Source organism: Cherax quadricarinatus, chromosome 24 (genome assembly GCF_038502225.1).
Source record: "Cherax quadricarinatus isolate ZL_2023a chromosome 24, ASM3850222v1, whole genome shotgun sequence".
NCBI classification, from domain to species: domain Eukaryota; kingdom Metazoa; phylum Arthropoda; class Malacostraca; order Decapoda; family Parastacidae; genus Cherax; species Cherax quadricarinatus.
In genome coordinates this window covers 38,084,643-38,099,880 of record NC_091315.1, presented here as the reverse complement: position 1 = coordinate 38,099,880, position 15,238 = coordinate 38,084,643, and the positions used below count along the sequence as shown (strand labels likewise).

The window sequence follows — 15,238 nt, the reverse complement described above, 5'->3', positions numbered from 1 at the left end:
AAGAGCGATGGGAGGATAGTGGGAGGCATCATGTCCTGTAGTACCCAGCTTACGGAAAGGGAGAACAATGGCAGATTTCCACAGCTGGGGAAGAACTCCTTGTGCCCAAATAAGATTGAAGGGTACACGTAAGAGGACTACAAGGGCTGACTGATGTAAATGTTGTAACATACGAATATGAATGTCGTCAGGTCCAGCTGCCGATGATCGGCAAGCTGAGAGTGTTGCCTCCAGTTCCTGAAGTGTAAAAGGCAAATTATACTGTTCTTCTCTGAGAGAAGAATCCCCTCAAGGAAGGTTCCTTGATGTTGGTGAGGGGCTCTTGATTTAGGGAATTGGATCTGTGCTCCAGTTCCCCGAATTAAGCCTGAATGCCTTCCACATCCCCCCCCCCCAGGCGCTGTATAATCCTCCGGGTTTAGCGCTTCCCCCTTGATTATAATAATAATCTGAGAGAAGAAAAGTCCAAGGGTACTAACTCTCTGGGAGACTTTGAAGAAAGAAACGAGGGGCATAGATGGAGCCCCCGGGAAATATGGACCAGATGAGTGCCAATTTCAATGGCAACGTCAAGAGGGTTTGCTACATCAATACCGGCGACTCGTAGAACAGCAGCCGGGTCAGGAGAGTATTTACCACTCAATTTCCTTACTTTTTTCCAGAATGCACTCATAGAGGAAGCAGAGGTGATGGTGGAAGCATAGTCTCGCCAGCAAGTGCGTTTAGCATCACGGATGACACGGCGAGCGATCGCACGCTTCTGCTTAAAATCAAGAAGTCTTCCATTGGTTCTATTGTATCGGTACCTGCCCCATGCAGCGCGTTTCAAACGTACTGCAAGAGCACAAGCAGGAGACCACCAAGGCATGCACTTCTGAGAATGCTTGCCTGAGGTTTGGGGTATAGAATGAGAAGCTGCGGTATAAACTGACGTCGAGAAGAGGTGTAGGAGCTCATCAATGGAGGATGAAGAAGGAACCTCACTAAAAGCAGTGAGCTGCGAGTAAAGGTCCCAATTTGCCCGATCAAATTGCCAGCGAGGGCTACGGAAAGGTGGTGAATATGAATGAGAAGTAAGAATGATTGGAAAATAATCGCTGTCATGTAAGTCCGGTAGAACAGACCAGGTGAAGTCTAGTGCAGTGGAGGAAGAGCAGACTGATAGATCGATGCAAGAGAGAGTATGAGTACCAGGGTCAAAATGGGTGGGAGTACCCGTATTTAAAACATGGAGGGGGTGAGAGGCGAGAAAAGCCTCCAACTGGATGCCACGTGAGTCACAATGAGACCCCCCCCCCAGAGGAAATGGTGGGCGTTAAAATCACCAAGTAACAGAAGTGGTGGTGGTAAGGATGAAACAAAGGCAAAGTCTGGGATAGAAAATGCTCAAGAAGGAGAGAGATATAAAGAACATATTGTAAACCACTTATTCAAGTGGATACGGGCTGCAGTGTAATGCAGCGAGGTATGGACAAATAGTTGACAGTACGGAATATCATTGAGTAGAAGAAGGGCACTTTCATTAAAGGTCCCATCTGAGAAAGGATCCAAAGAATACAATAAATTATAGCCTGAGATAGGCTGAGTGTAATTTTGGTTCTTGAAGAGGAAAAAACCTGGGAGGGAACAGGGGAGGTAGGTATAGTACGAGGAGGAGGGTGAACCTCTACACTTGTAACAGAGCCAGTGAGAGGGGAAGAACCCGGTACAGAGACAGGGAAGGTAAAATGAGGAGGTGGAAGTAGGGAAGGAGGGATTAAATGACCTTTTTTTGACTTCTGAGAAGTAGAGGGACGATTGGGAGGAGGTGTCGTACAAGGTCTCGTCGATACTGAGACTTGTGAGGGAGAACATGAAGAAGCGTGAACAGACTGAGGCGTTGAAGTAGGGACGTCTGAGCCTAGGACAGCAAAAGAATTAGATACAGGAGTGACTATGGGAGAGGTAACCACAGAGGAGGCTGCAGAAGATGGGACCCCAGAAGTGGGGGGACATTTTGAAATACGGGAATAAGAAACACGAGGTAGTCTCCCTCGGAGGCGGAGATGAGAAACTGCCATGGCATAAGGGAGACCTTCTGCCTCTTTGAGGTAACGGATTTCCCGCTCATTTAAGTAGACTTGGCAATGGCGAGAGTACGAAGGGTGAGCCTCATGACAATTAAGGCAAGAGGGAGGTCGATTGGAAGACGTATTAGAATGGTCATTGGCACCACAGACCGGGCATTCGGCTATGGATCTGCAATATTTAGCTGGATGGCCAAATCGCCAGCAATTTCTACACTGCTGGGGTGTAGGGATCACCTTTCGAACTTGTAACCGATGTCCTGCCACATAAACTGAGGATGGGAGTTCACGGCTGTCAAAAGTTAAACGAGCCACATTGCTAGGGTATTGTCTCCGCCCGCGGGCAGGAAGAACATAAGTGTCTACCTTAAGGATTGGGAGATCTTGGAGTTCCAGCTGTTCAAGAATATCAGTGCCACATGTCTGGAAATTTTGTTGAACTACGGTATGGGGCAGAATGACGGTACCACTACAAGAATCGAGGGAATGACGTTTTTCAATAGTGACAGGAACAGTATCTATATGGGAAAGAAGAGAAAGATCATGAGCTTGGGTAGCATTCTGTACAGTGATGATGCACATACTGCTCTTAAGAGCATGAAAAGAAATATCTTTACCAACATGGCATAGGAGTGCCTTGCCAATACTGTGGTCGGAAAGATAGGCGGTAGAGGAAGTCGGTCGTAAAGTGAATAATTTAGTCCATTGTGCAGTCTGAAACTGAGCGTGGAAACGGAGTGCATGACGTGTTGATCTTTTCTGAGAAGAACGAGAAGGTGGAGAAGTATCATCAGCAGGTAACTGTCGTTGGCGTTTAGGCGTGGGACCAGAATTGGTCCGACGCGGAACGGGCCGGCGATTCGAAAATTGCCGCACCGTAGAGGGAGAGGCCAGAAGCATAGTCAAAGGAGAGCGGAGGTTAGATAAATCAAAGGAGTCAGTCGAGACCTCAGTACCTGAAGCGGTACAGAAGCATGAGGAGTGTCCGAAGAGTGGTCCAAAGACGAGGCGGGGTCAGAAAGGAAGGGGCCCGGGGGAATCAGGTTCATGGACTAGGGCTGCCATGGTTAAGTTACATCTTTCTTTTTGTTTTTAAGAAAAAAAAAGAAAGAAGAAAAGAAAATAAAAATAAAAAAAAAGAATAAAAAAAAGGGGGGGGACTGGGGAGGGATAGTTCCTAGGAGGAATGAAAGGGCCAGAAATCTCCCTCCGTGCCCAAGAGGACCTCAGCACCGCAAGTAGCATAGATGCAGCATGGAACCTGTGCCATACCCTACCTATCATGCCAGTAAACTAGCAATCCGGGATAGCAACCTCACATCTGCCGAGCTACCTCAGTGGACAAAAGAGAGGGCGGCCGGATATCCGCCACAAAGCATACCTCCTTCAGCCACCACCCCTGGAATCCAAAAGGTGGCTTCCAGAGATACACCCGTCGCCCGAAAGACACCCAAAGCCACTCTCCGGGATACCGGAGAGGGATCGGGACATCCCCAGGCAATCCAGATTCCACGGCAAACTACGCCACCGCCAAGAACCTCAACAGAATGGGATGGACCCTGGTACCCTTTCCCCTACCTAGGAACTAGTGTGCCTGTGGGAAAAATCCCAAAGGCCAAAAGGGAAGGGTGGGGAGGAGGGAGGAGGAAAGGGAAAAGGGGAGGATGGGATAGGGAAGGGGGGATTGGGGGGTAATTAGGTTCGGTCTGAGGAAGGAGACCGACAGGTCTAATTCCTCAGACCAAGAGCCTCTTCACCACGCCAAGGAGCCCCCCTTGAAGAGGCTCTCCTTCATAAACCCATCCACTGACAAATATCTGAACACATTACTTCTTCCATACTCCCTCCAATGCGATATCCAATTTTTCTTTACCTAACTTGTTTGATACCCTCATCACCTTACTCTTATCTATGTTCACTTTCAACTTCTTCCTTTACACACCCTCCAAAACTTGTCTACCAACTTTTGCAACTTCTCTCTAGAATCTCCCAAAAGCACAGCATCAGCAGCAAAAAGTAACTTTTTCAACTCCCATTTTGTATTTGATTCCCCATAATTTAATCCCATCCCCTCTCCCCAACACCCTAGCATTTACTTTTTACAACCCCATCTATATATATGTTAAACCACCATGGTGATATTACACATCCCTGTCTAAGGACTACTTTTACTGGAAAGTAATCTCCCTCTCTCCTACACACCCTAACCTGAGACTCACTATCCTCATAAAAACTTTACAGCATTTAGTAATTTACTACCTATTCCATACACTTGCAACATCTTCCACATTACTCCCCTATCCACCCTATCATATGCCTTTTCTAAATCCATAAGTGTAATGGAAACTTCCTTACCTTTATTGTTCACTTATATTTTTCATTGTAAACACTTGGTTTACACATCCCCTACACATTCTTGAGCCTCCTTGTTTATCTGCAATTTTGCTGTCTTACCTTATTGTAAACCTTAAATTATATTCACGTGGCAGGGGGGGAAGGGGTTACAGTAAACTTGTAATCCTTAACACTTGTCACAAAAGATTTACCGAATACTTTTTTTAATACACCATTGGAAAACGTTCAGATATGGCATATTGAGCTTGTTAATGAGTGGTTTTATGCTTATTATTGATAACTTTCACTAGTTAATAACAGTCTAGTATCTAGTAATAAGTTATTAAATATCCTAAGTGCAAAGAGAAATTTTTACCTTTTTATGATGGAATTAAAGTTTGTCTTGTATTTAAGTTAATGTACTAATAGGTGATCAGCCAAGAAAGTGGTACTACATTACTGTCCATAGTCTTTCAAAGAGTTTTCATATAAAAGTTGGTAAACTAATGGTTTAACCCTTTGACTGTCGCGGCCGTATACAGTGGACCCCCGCATACCGTTGGCATCACATAACGTTAAATCCGCATAGCAATACATTTTATCACTAAAATTTTGCCTCGCATAGCGCTAAAAAACTCGCTCAACGCTATTCGTCCGAGACGAGTCTATGTGAGGCCTAAGCCAGCCTCACATGTTCCGCTGGTGGCATTGTTTACAAGCCAGCCTCCATGGTAACATCCAAGCATACAATCAGAACATTTCGTATTATTACAGCGTTTTTGGTGATTTTATCTGCAAAATAAGTGACCATGGGCCCCAAGAAAGCTTCTAGTGCCAACCCTGTGGTAAAAAGGGTGAGAAATATTATCGAAATACTGTGGTACCATGGTCAACTGCTGATGCTGCTGTACCACCATCAGCTGCTGCTGTAGTACCGTCTGCTGCTGCTGTAGCACCGTCTGCTGCTGCTGTAGCACCGTCAGCTGCTGCTGCTGCTGCTGTAGTACCGTCTGCTGCTGTTGTAGCCCTGTCTCCCCTCAAGGGAGGTTCCTTGACGCTGGTGAGGGGCTCTTGATCTAGGGAATTGGATTTGTGCTCCGGTTCCCTGAATTGAGCCTGAATACCTTCTATCCCCCCCCACATGTGCTGTATAATCCTACGGGTTTAGCGCTCCCCCATGATTATAATAATAATGTAGCCCTGTCAGCTGCTGCTGCTGTAGCACTGTCAGCTGCTGTTGTTGGTGTGGCTTATTGAGAATACCAAGAAACAACCCCAGAGGGTTAGCCACCCAGGATAACCCAGAAAAGTAAGTGTCATCGAAGACTGTCTAACTTATTTCCATTGGGGTCCTTAATCTTGTCTCCCAGGATGCAACCCACACCAGTCAACTAACACCCAGGTGAACAGGGAAAAATGCTTGGAACTAGTGCTCATATTGGTGAATTTAAAGCCAGCAAAGGTTGGTTTGAGAGATTTAAGAATCGTAGTGGCATACACAGTGTGATAAGGCCTGTTCTGGAAGAAAATGCCAAACAGGACCTACAGTACTCAGGAGGAAAAGGCACTCCCAGGACACAGTGTCTCATCAGTCATTGCTGCATCTTCAATAAAGGTAAGTGTCATTTATTCTTCATTTAGTAGAGTAGTACATGCACAATATATATTGTGCATGTACTACTCTACTATTGTGCATGTATCCTTCTCTTTGTGTGTAGGAAAATGTATATTTCATGTGGTAAATTTTTTTTTTTTCATACTTTTGGGTGTCTTGCACAGATTAATTTGATTTCCATTATTTCTTATGGGGAAAATTCATTCGCATAACGATAATTTCTCATAACAATGAGCTCTCAGGAACGGATTAATATCGTTATGCGGGGGTCCACTGTATATGTCTTACGAGGTACCGTGTTTGACGTATATATACTCATAAATTCTAGCGGCTTCAAATCAAGCAGGAGAAAGCTGGTAGGCCCACATGTGAGAGAATGGGTCTGTGTGGTCAGTGTGCACCATATAAAAAAAATCCTGGAGCACGCAGTGCATAATGAGAAAAAAAAAACTCAACGTTTTTTTTAATTAAAATGCAGACTTTGTGGTCTATTTTCATATAGCATTTATGGTTGTATTCTCGTTTTCTTGGTCTCATTTGATAGAATGGAAAACATATTATAGAAATAGAGGTGATTTTGATTGATTTTACTATAAAAAGAACCTGGAAATGGAGCTCAAAGTACGGGAAATGTTTGATTTTTGCCAATGTTCAAAAGTAAACAAATGATGTCATTGTCCAATAAATGTCCAACTAGCGATTCTAATATGCAGTCATGAATGGGTTGATGTTATTTATACAATTATTACAGTATTGCAGTAGTCTTCTATTTTTTGTTTGAATAAAAATTCAAAATAGAAAGCAAGAGTAATATCAGAGGGGCCTGGAGACATGACTGATGAACAAAGAAAATGTTATTTTAGAGCCAGGAATGTCTGCATTGTTCATTCTGGACCTTATTTTGAAATTGTCATATCTTTTAATTTTCGTGAAATTGGCCAAATTGCAAATTTCTGACCACATTATTGGGTAGTTGAAATTGGTAAATGGGCAGTTTCTTGTGCTCAATCGATAGAAAAAATGGAGTTCTAAAGAAATAGCTATGAGTTTGGTCGACTGGAACAACGGAATTAGCCGAAAATAGGGCTCAAAGTGGGCGAAATCGCCGATTTGTAAATATCGCCGAGATCGCTAACTTCACGAGAGCATAATTCCGTCAGTTTTCCATCAAATTTAGTTTTTTTTTGGTGTCATTACAATCAGGAAAAGATTCTCTATCATTTCATAAGAAAAAATATTTTTTTTTTTTTAAATTTTGCGACACCAGGAGACACCTCAGGATTAGGGGTTGCGACAGTCAAGTGGTTAATGGACTAATGAGGAAGAATGGGTGGCCAGTAATGGTGATTGTGGTTTAATGGACTAATGAGGAAGAATGGGTGGCCAGTAATGGTGATTGTGGTGGATAAAGATTATTATTATTATAATCAAAGAAAGGATAAAGATAAGATTTTGCCATAATTATAATGGACAGTTTTGTAAACAATGGACTTTGTCCACTGTTTCCAAATCTAGTGACCTACCATATTTTGTCCCATAGTTCTCAAGTCCCTTAAATTGAGGGTTTACTATGTACGTATATACAGTACTCTCTATATAACTAACAATATAATGGACTTGTGAAGTAACACTTTAAACCCAGTTGGTAAATGGTATTTAATGCCTTTATTTTCAATCTTTATTGCAGTATGACCTTCAAGGGAGGTTCTTTCATGCCAGTGTGGGGCTTTCGATCCAAGAAGTGGATCTACCCTTCCTTGGATCAAACCTGAATACCTCCCATTCCTCTGGGTGCTGTATAGGTTTAGCAATTCTCCCATGAATGTAATACAAGGTATACACTGAATATTTTAGTGCTTTTTCTTTGTTTTATCAATGTCCTTTACATTGAGAGTATTGTATACCTACCAGTAACATTAATATTTTCTGGTCGTGCCTGTTGCATTTATCACAGTACGTACTGACACTGAGGAATTGGTACAACTGTATGACCCTTGTCGGTTTAGCGCTTTATTTTATTACAATAATTAATGACTCCACTTAAATACTGCTCAGGGAGGCTCCTCACACAAAATTAAGACTGAGAAAAATCCAAATGAATATCATTAAACTTTGGCTAAATTTATTTTTACTCCACACCATCTCCAAGATGGGGTGATTAAAAAACAAAAGGAGAGCAGAGTGAGTGAGGTACTGTCAAGAAATTTTAGTGAAAATAAGAAAAATTTTTGGAGTTAAACAAGAAAGTGTAGGGAACAAATGGATTTGTCAGTTAAAAACAGAGTAGGGGAGTTAGTAGATGGGAAGATGGAGGTTTTGGGTAGATAGCGAGAATATTTTGAGGAACTTTTAAATGTCGATGAACAAAGGGAGGCGGTAATTTCACGCACTGGCCAGGGAGGTATACCATCTTTTAGGAGTGAAGAAGATCAGGATGTGAGTGTGGGGGAGGTGCATGAGGCATTATGTAGAATGAAAGGGGTTAAAGCAGCTGGAACTGACGGGATCATGACAGAAATGTTAAAAGTAGGGGGGGACATAGTGTTGGATGGTTGGTATTTTTGTTTAATAAATGTAGGAAAGAGGGGAAGGTACCTAGGGATTGGCAGAGAGTGTGTATAGTCCCTTTATATAAAGGGAAGGGAGACAAAAGAGATTGTAAAAATTATTCCTCTATAAGTTTACCGAGTATACCAGGAAAAGTGTACGGTAGGGTTATTATTGAAAGAATTAGAGGTAAGACAGAATGTAGAATTGCGGATGAGCAAGGAGGTTTTAGGGGATGTGTAGATCAAGTGTTTACATTGACGCATATGTGTGAGCAGTATTTAGATAAAGGTAGGGAAGTTTTTATTGCATTTATGGATTTAGAAAAGGCATATGATAGAGTGGATAGGGAAGCAATGTGGCAGATGTTGCAAATATATGGAATAGGTGGTAAGTTACTAAATGCTGTAGAGTTTTTATGAGGATAGTGAGGCTCAGGTTAGGGTGTGTAGAAGAGAGGGAGACTATTTCCCGGTAAAAGTAGGTCTTAGACAGGGATGTGTAATGTCACCATGGTTGTTTAATGTATTTATAGATGAGGTTGTAAAAGAAGTAAATGCTAGGGTGTTTGGGAGAAGGGTGGGATTAAATTATGGGGAATTAAATACAAAATGGGAAGTGACACAGTTACTTTATTTTTACTGTATTATAATAGTGCTAAAATAGCACTTGGAAGACAATAAAGATGTCAGGAAGGGAAGGGTAGTCTTAATTCCTTGGATCAAAAGCTATTCACAATCCTCAAAATCTCCCTCTGGAAAGGTATACTTCCCGGAAAATATGATGTATCTGAGTATTAAGATTTTATACTCTTAGTACTTCTAACACAAACCACACTAAGTTTGACAATTCCTCAAAATATTTTCACTTATAACATGTCCACCTGTACTTATCATCAATAGTACATTAATTTTTTATTGTATTTTAAGTATGGTTTTGATCATTTTTTACAACCACAATATACTTAACACTCCCTTTCTTTAGTTTTAAAACAAAATTAAATATGGAGCATGTAATGGTAAAATTATATCCAATTTAAACATTTGCTGCACCACTAATTACTTCCTGCCTCTTGCCTTGTTTTTGGGTTTGGAGATTCCCTTACCAGCTTTTCTTTTCTTGGAATCAAATATTTTAATAGCCCTTTTATCTTTTTTCATTCTCTTGTCTACCAGTTTGTAGGGACCTTTAATGCCTTTAGGCTTCTTCCCTGCATGCCTCTTCTTCATCACAACATAAGTAGCTTCTTTCTTCTTCAAGGGTGTCAGTGCCTTTTTATACAAACTGGATAATACAAAATGAATATTAATGCATACGAAAATATGTATGTGCTCAGTCTTCATATATATCTAAACATTTCTTAAGTAATCAAAATTGAAGGAAAAATGGGATTGTAGAAGAATAGGCAAGAAGGGAAAGGATTGGATAAACTAGAAAAATGATCTAAAATTTCAAAATACTGTAAAGGAAGAGGAGAGGGGCAAGATGAAGGCTTAAAAAAGAAAGGACATTTGTACTTACGTCTTAACTTCCTGTGCCTTTTCTCTTTCTGTCATATCAGCATTATTTGTCACAACCTCAGCCTTTTTCCGTGCCTTTTCTAATCGCTTCTTCAACCGCCTCTGCTTGCGAGCCTTTGCTTCAACTACCTTCTTTATTGTTCGAGCATTGACATCCTTTGAACGATCACGGTACATTCTCAAATCCTCCTACAACAAAAATATTTTGATTAGTCATTTCCAATACTATTATTACCAAAGGAATCATTTATATCAACTCTTTCATCTCCTGAAGTGTACATGTATAGTCTGTTGTACTCCTGTTAACTGGAATACAAAATACAATACTTCAGCTTTGTCCTTATGGATTAAAAAATAAAATAAAATGGCAAACTACACAGAACCTGAAAATCATTAACATCCAGTTTGACTATTTGTTGACAAAGGAAGTTGACCTAGGACACAACAACCTTACATTTGAGCATTATGAGCTGTTGCTCATATAAACTTGCCTTAAACTGTCCAAACGTAGATCTACGTTTTTCTTTTACATGCCTTCTTATGGAGAAAATGAAGGTCAGAGCACTACGTGCGAAAACGTAGATCTACGTTTGGACAGCTGAAGGGGTAATGTTATCAATAGGGACTAACACTTAACCATCGAAGATGTTTTAGATGGAATCTTCTTTCAGAACTTGTCTCATCAGCAATCAATACTTACTCAGGTTTGTAGCCACCTTCAGATAGTAACACTAGCTAGCTCAGCTGGAAACTTTTCTGCAGCAGCATGGTCATCCAGAATTTATTTTCAGGCTGTCCTTTCCCCTCACATACTGCTTTATAAAGTGGTACCTTGACTTACGAGATTAATTCATTCCGTGACCGAGCTCATAACTCTATTTGCTCGTACATGTATATTAAATAAATTTTCCTCACTGAAATTAATTGAAATGCCATTAATCCATTCCAGCCCCCAAAAAACCACCCCAATTTTTTTTTGCTATGGGTTTTTAAATGAAAATGTACAGTGGACCCTTCGTTATCGGCCGTTCCAGTTATCGGCCATTATTTCACTTATCAGCTGTATTGGACGCATCCACCACCAGCCACTCGCGCGTTCCTGAGTCAGTGTGGCTGTGTCTCTGGGCGAGTGAGGAAACTTCTGCTCATTCATTCAAACACTTCGCTACAATCCATTGTTTTTGATGGTTACTGATTAAGTGCAACTGCAAAATAAAGAACCATGGCCTCAAAGAAAGTTCCTAGTAAAGTTCCTTTGGTAAAGAAAGTGAGAAACACAATAGAATTCAAGGCAGGCAGGCGTAGAGGCAGGGAGTGTAGCAATGATTATATGCAATGTATGTTTAATAATAATCACTCTTGGGCACATTAAATGTATTATTTTAGGTTAATGGAGACATTTTCATTAATCTATATATGATATTTTCTTCAAAATTATATATGGAACATGTTACATAGCACATAAATGTGCAATGTTTGTATGCTATCGAGTGGAGAGTCGGGTGGGCAGTAAACATTACGTTTTCTCTGATTCAGCATTAGAGAAAATTGTGAATCTGGCGTCTCGCCCAGTAACCGCCCATCATATGCGTTTGTTCACAATTCTCAGCATGAATTATTCATTACCTTTCCCTGTGTTTATGATGGCATCTAAAGATAGTTGCTAGAAACAAACTCGGTGAATATGGTAATATGGCTGTGTAGTGTAGCCCCCAGAGGGGGGCCTAAATACGTGTACTGTACCTACATCTACCGCTGCCTACACTGACTTCCTACATATAAATGCTACTCACCTCTCGCCCTACATTAAGACTACAAATATTTTAAGGTAAGTAATGAATGTACTCATTGTTTTCTGTATGTAAAACTATAGTTAATCTTTAAAAAATGTGTTTTTTGCTAATATTTTTGGATGTCTGAAATAGATTAATTGGATTTACATTAATTAATATGGGAAAAATTATTTCAGTTTTAGGCCGACCTTCTGGAACAGATTACGGCCACTATATTTATAAATAAATGATTTTTGCCTTTTTTGCCAGGTCCCAGTGATGTTTTAGAAATGCTGGAGTATACATGAAACCCCTTGAAGCACAGTGTAAGATGAGTGTCACTCCACTGCTGACAGTGCAGCAGTGGAGTGACATTTGATGATCGTGCACTGCCTTGGCTTTATTTTTCACTGTTACACATAAACATGTCTATCTGTCTGTCTAGCTCTGTTTATCTGTCTCTGCTTAAGTGTCTTTCTGTGTCTCTGTCTCAGAGAGCCACTCATGAACCAACAGGTATTACACACGATGCAGTCATCACGTCTGATTCCTGAACAAGTAAAAATGTGTATTACTTGCCAGTCATGCTTATTATGCCTTATATCTACAAGCATAGTACAGTGGAACCTCGACTTACGAGTTTGATCCGTTCCGTGACCTAGCTAGTAACTCAATTTGTTCGTACATCAAATCAATTTTCCTCATTTAAATTAACTGAAATGCCATTAATCTGTTCCAGCAGAATTCCTGCTTGCAGGAGGCAGGACAAAATACTTCAATATAACGCTAATATCAACTCTATGGCTTATTTATCTATCACAATAAACAATATAAATAGCATAGAAACATGATATATACTCTAGAATGAATAAAATATGTCATGTGATGAGTGGCGGTTGCCATTGTTGCTGCCGCACTGACAATATCTTCCCATTCTTCCCTTTCTGAAAATGGAGTTTTTGTGAGGCTAATTGCACTAGATCACTCGTTTCATGAGGAAAAACCCTGGAACAATGTTTTTTTTTTTTTTCAACAAGTCGGCCGTCTCCCACCGAGGCAGGGTGACCCAAAAAGGAAGAAAATCCTCAAAAAGAAAATACTTTCATCATCATTCACACTTTCAACTCACTCACACATAATCACTGTTTTTGCAGAGGTGCTCAGAACACAACAGTTTAGAAGCATATATGTATAAAGATACACAAAATATCCCTCCAAACTGCTAATATCCCAAACCACTCCTTTAGAGTGCAGGCACTGTACTTCCCATTTCCAGGACTCAAGTCCGGCTATATAAATATAACCGGTTTCCCTGAATCCCTTCACTAAATATTACCCTGCTCACACTCCAACAGATCGTCAGGTCCCAAATACCATTCGTCTCCATTCATTCCTATCGAACACGCTCATGCACGCCTGCTGGAAGTCCAAGCCCCTCGCCCACAAAACCTCCCTTACCCCTTCCTTCCAACCTTTTCGAGGACGACCCCTACCCCGCCTTCCTTCTCCTACAGATTTAAATGCTCTCCATGTCATTCTACTTTGATCCATTCTCTCTAAATGACCAAACCACCTCAACAACCCCTCTTCAGCCCTCCGACTAATACTTTTATTAACTCCACACCTCCTAATTTCCACACTCCGAATTTTCTGCATAATATTTACACCACACATTGCCCTTAGACAGGACATCTCCACTGCCTCCAACCGCCTTCTCACTGCTGCATTCACAACCCAAGCTTCACACCCATATAAGTGTTGGTACTACTATACTTTCATACATTCCCTTCTTAGCCTCCATAGATAACGTTTTTTGACTCCACATATACCTCAACGCACCACTCAACTTTTTTCCCTCATCAATTCTATGATTAACCTCATCCTTCATAAATCCATCTGCCGACACATCAACTCCCAAGTATCTGAAAACATTCACTTCTTCCATACTCCTCCTCCCCAATTTGATATCCAATTTTTCTTTATCTAAATCATTTGATACCCTCATCACCTTACTCTTTTCTATGTTCACTTTCAACTTTCTACCTTTACACACACTCCCAAACTCATCCACTAACCTTTGCAATTTTTCTTTAGAATCTCCCATAAGCACAGTATCATCAGCAAAAAGTAACTGTGCCAATTCCCATTTTGTATTTGATTCCCCATAATTTAATCCCACCCCTCTCCCGAACACCCTAGCATTTACTTCTTTTACAACCCCATCTATAAATATATTAAACAACCATGGTGACATTACACATCCCTGTCTAAGACCTACTTTTACCGGGAAGTATTCTCCCTCTCTTCTACACACCCTAACCTGAGCCTCACTATCCTCATAAAAGCTCTTAACAGCATTTAGTAACTTACCACCTATTCCATATACTTGCAACATCTGCCACATTGCTCCTCTATCCACTCTATCATTATTACAGTGGACCCCCGGTTAACGATATTTTTTCACTCCAGAAGTATGTTCAGGTGCCAGTACTGACCGAATTTGCTCCCATAAGGAATATTGTGAAGTAGATTAGTCCATTTCAGACCCCCAAACATACACGTACAAACGCACTTACATAAATACACTTACATAATTGGTCGCATTCTGAGGTGATCGTTATGCGGGGGTCCACTGTATTATTTTTTTTTTTTTTCAACAAGTCGATCGTCTCCCACCGAGGCAGGGTGACCCAAAAAAAAAGAAAGAAAATCCCCAAAAAGAAAATACTTTCATCATCATTCAACACTTTCACCACACTCACACATTATCACTGCTTTTGCAGAGGTGCTCAGAATATAACAGTTTAGAAGCATATACGTATAGAGATACACAACATATCCCTCCAAACTGCCAATATCCCAAACCCCTCCTTTAAAGTGCAGGCATTGTACTTCCCATTTCCAGGACTCAAGTCCGACTATATGAAAATAACCGGTTTCCCTGAATCCCTTCACTAAATATTACCCTGCTCACACTCCAACAGATCGTCAGGTCCCAAGTATCATTCGTCTCCATTCACTCCTATCTAACACGCTCATGCACGCTTGCTGGAAGTCCAAGCCCCTCACCCACAAAACCTCCTTTACCCCCTCTTTCCAACCCTTTCGAGGACGACCCCTACCCCTCTTTCCTTCCCCTATAGATTTATATGCTTTCCATGTCATTCTACTTTGATCCATTCTCTCTAAATGACCAAACCACCTCAACAACCCCTCTTCTGCCCTCTGACTAATGCTTTTATTAACTCCACACCTTCTCCTAATTTCCACACTCCGAATTTTCTGCATAATATTTACACCACACATTGCCCTTAGACAGGACATCTCCACTGCCTCCAACCGTCTCCTCGCTGCTGCATTTACCACCCAAGCTTCACATCCATA

At 41.1% G+C, this 15,238-nt stretch overlaps 2 protein-coding genes across 2 annotated transcripts in view; one reads left to right on the top strand and one right to left on the bottom strand.

The window, feature by feature from the left end:
• LOC128690891 (microtubule-associated protein futsch) overlaps window positions 1-7,998 on the top strand; it is an 85,986-nt gene extending 77,988 nt beyond the window's left edge. The window contains exon 12 of the mRNA XM_070088381.1: window positions 7,703-7,998. Coding sequence (XP_069944482.1) covers window positions 7,703-7,707 — 5 coding nt within the window. The 3' untranslated portion in view covers window positions 7,708-7,998. The remainder of the gene's footprint in view (window positions 1-7,702) is intronic.
• An 11-nt stretch (window positions 7,999-8,009) lies between these two features.
• LOC138853174 (pre-rRNA 2'-O-ribose RNA methyltransferase FTSJ3-like) lies at window positions 8,010-10,271 on the bottom strand (the record flags this gene model as incomplete). Its single annotated transcript, XM_070088382.1, is given in 2 exon segments — window positions 8,010-9,846; window positions 10,084-10,271. Coding segments are annotated over 2 exon segments (414 nt in total), but the record flags the coding sequence as incomplete, so codon positions are not given.
• Window positions 10,272-15,238: the final 4,967 nt, after the last annotated feature.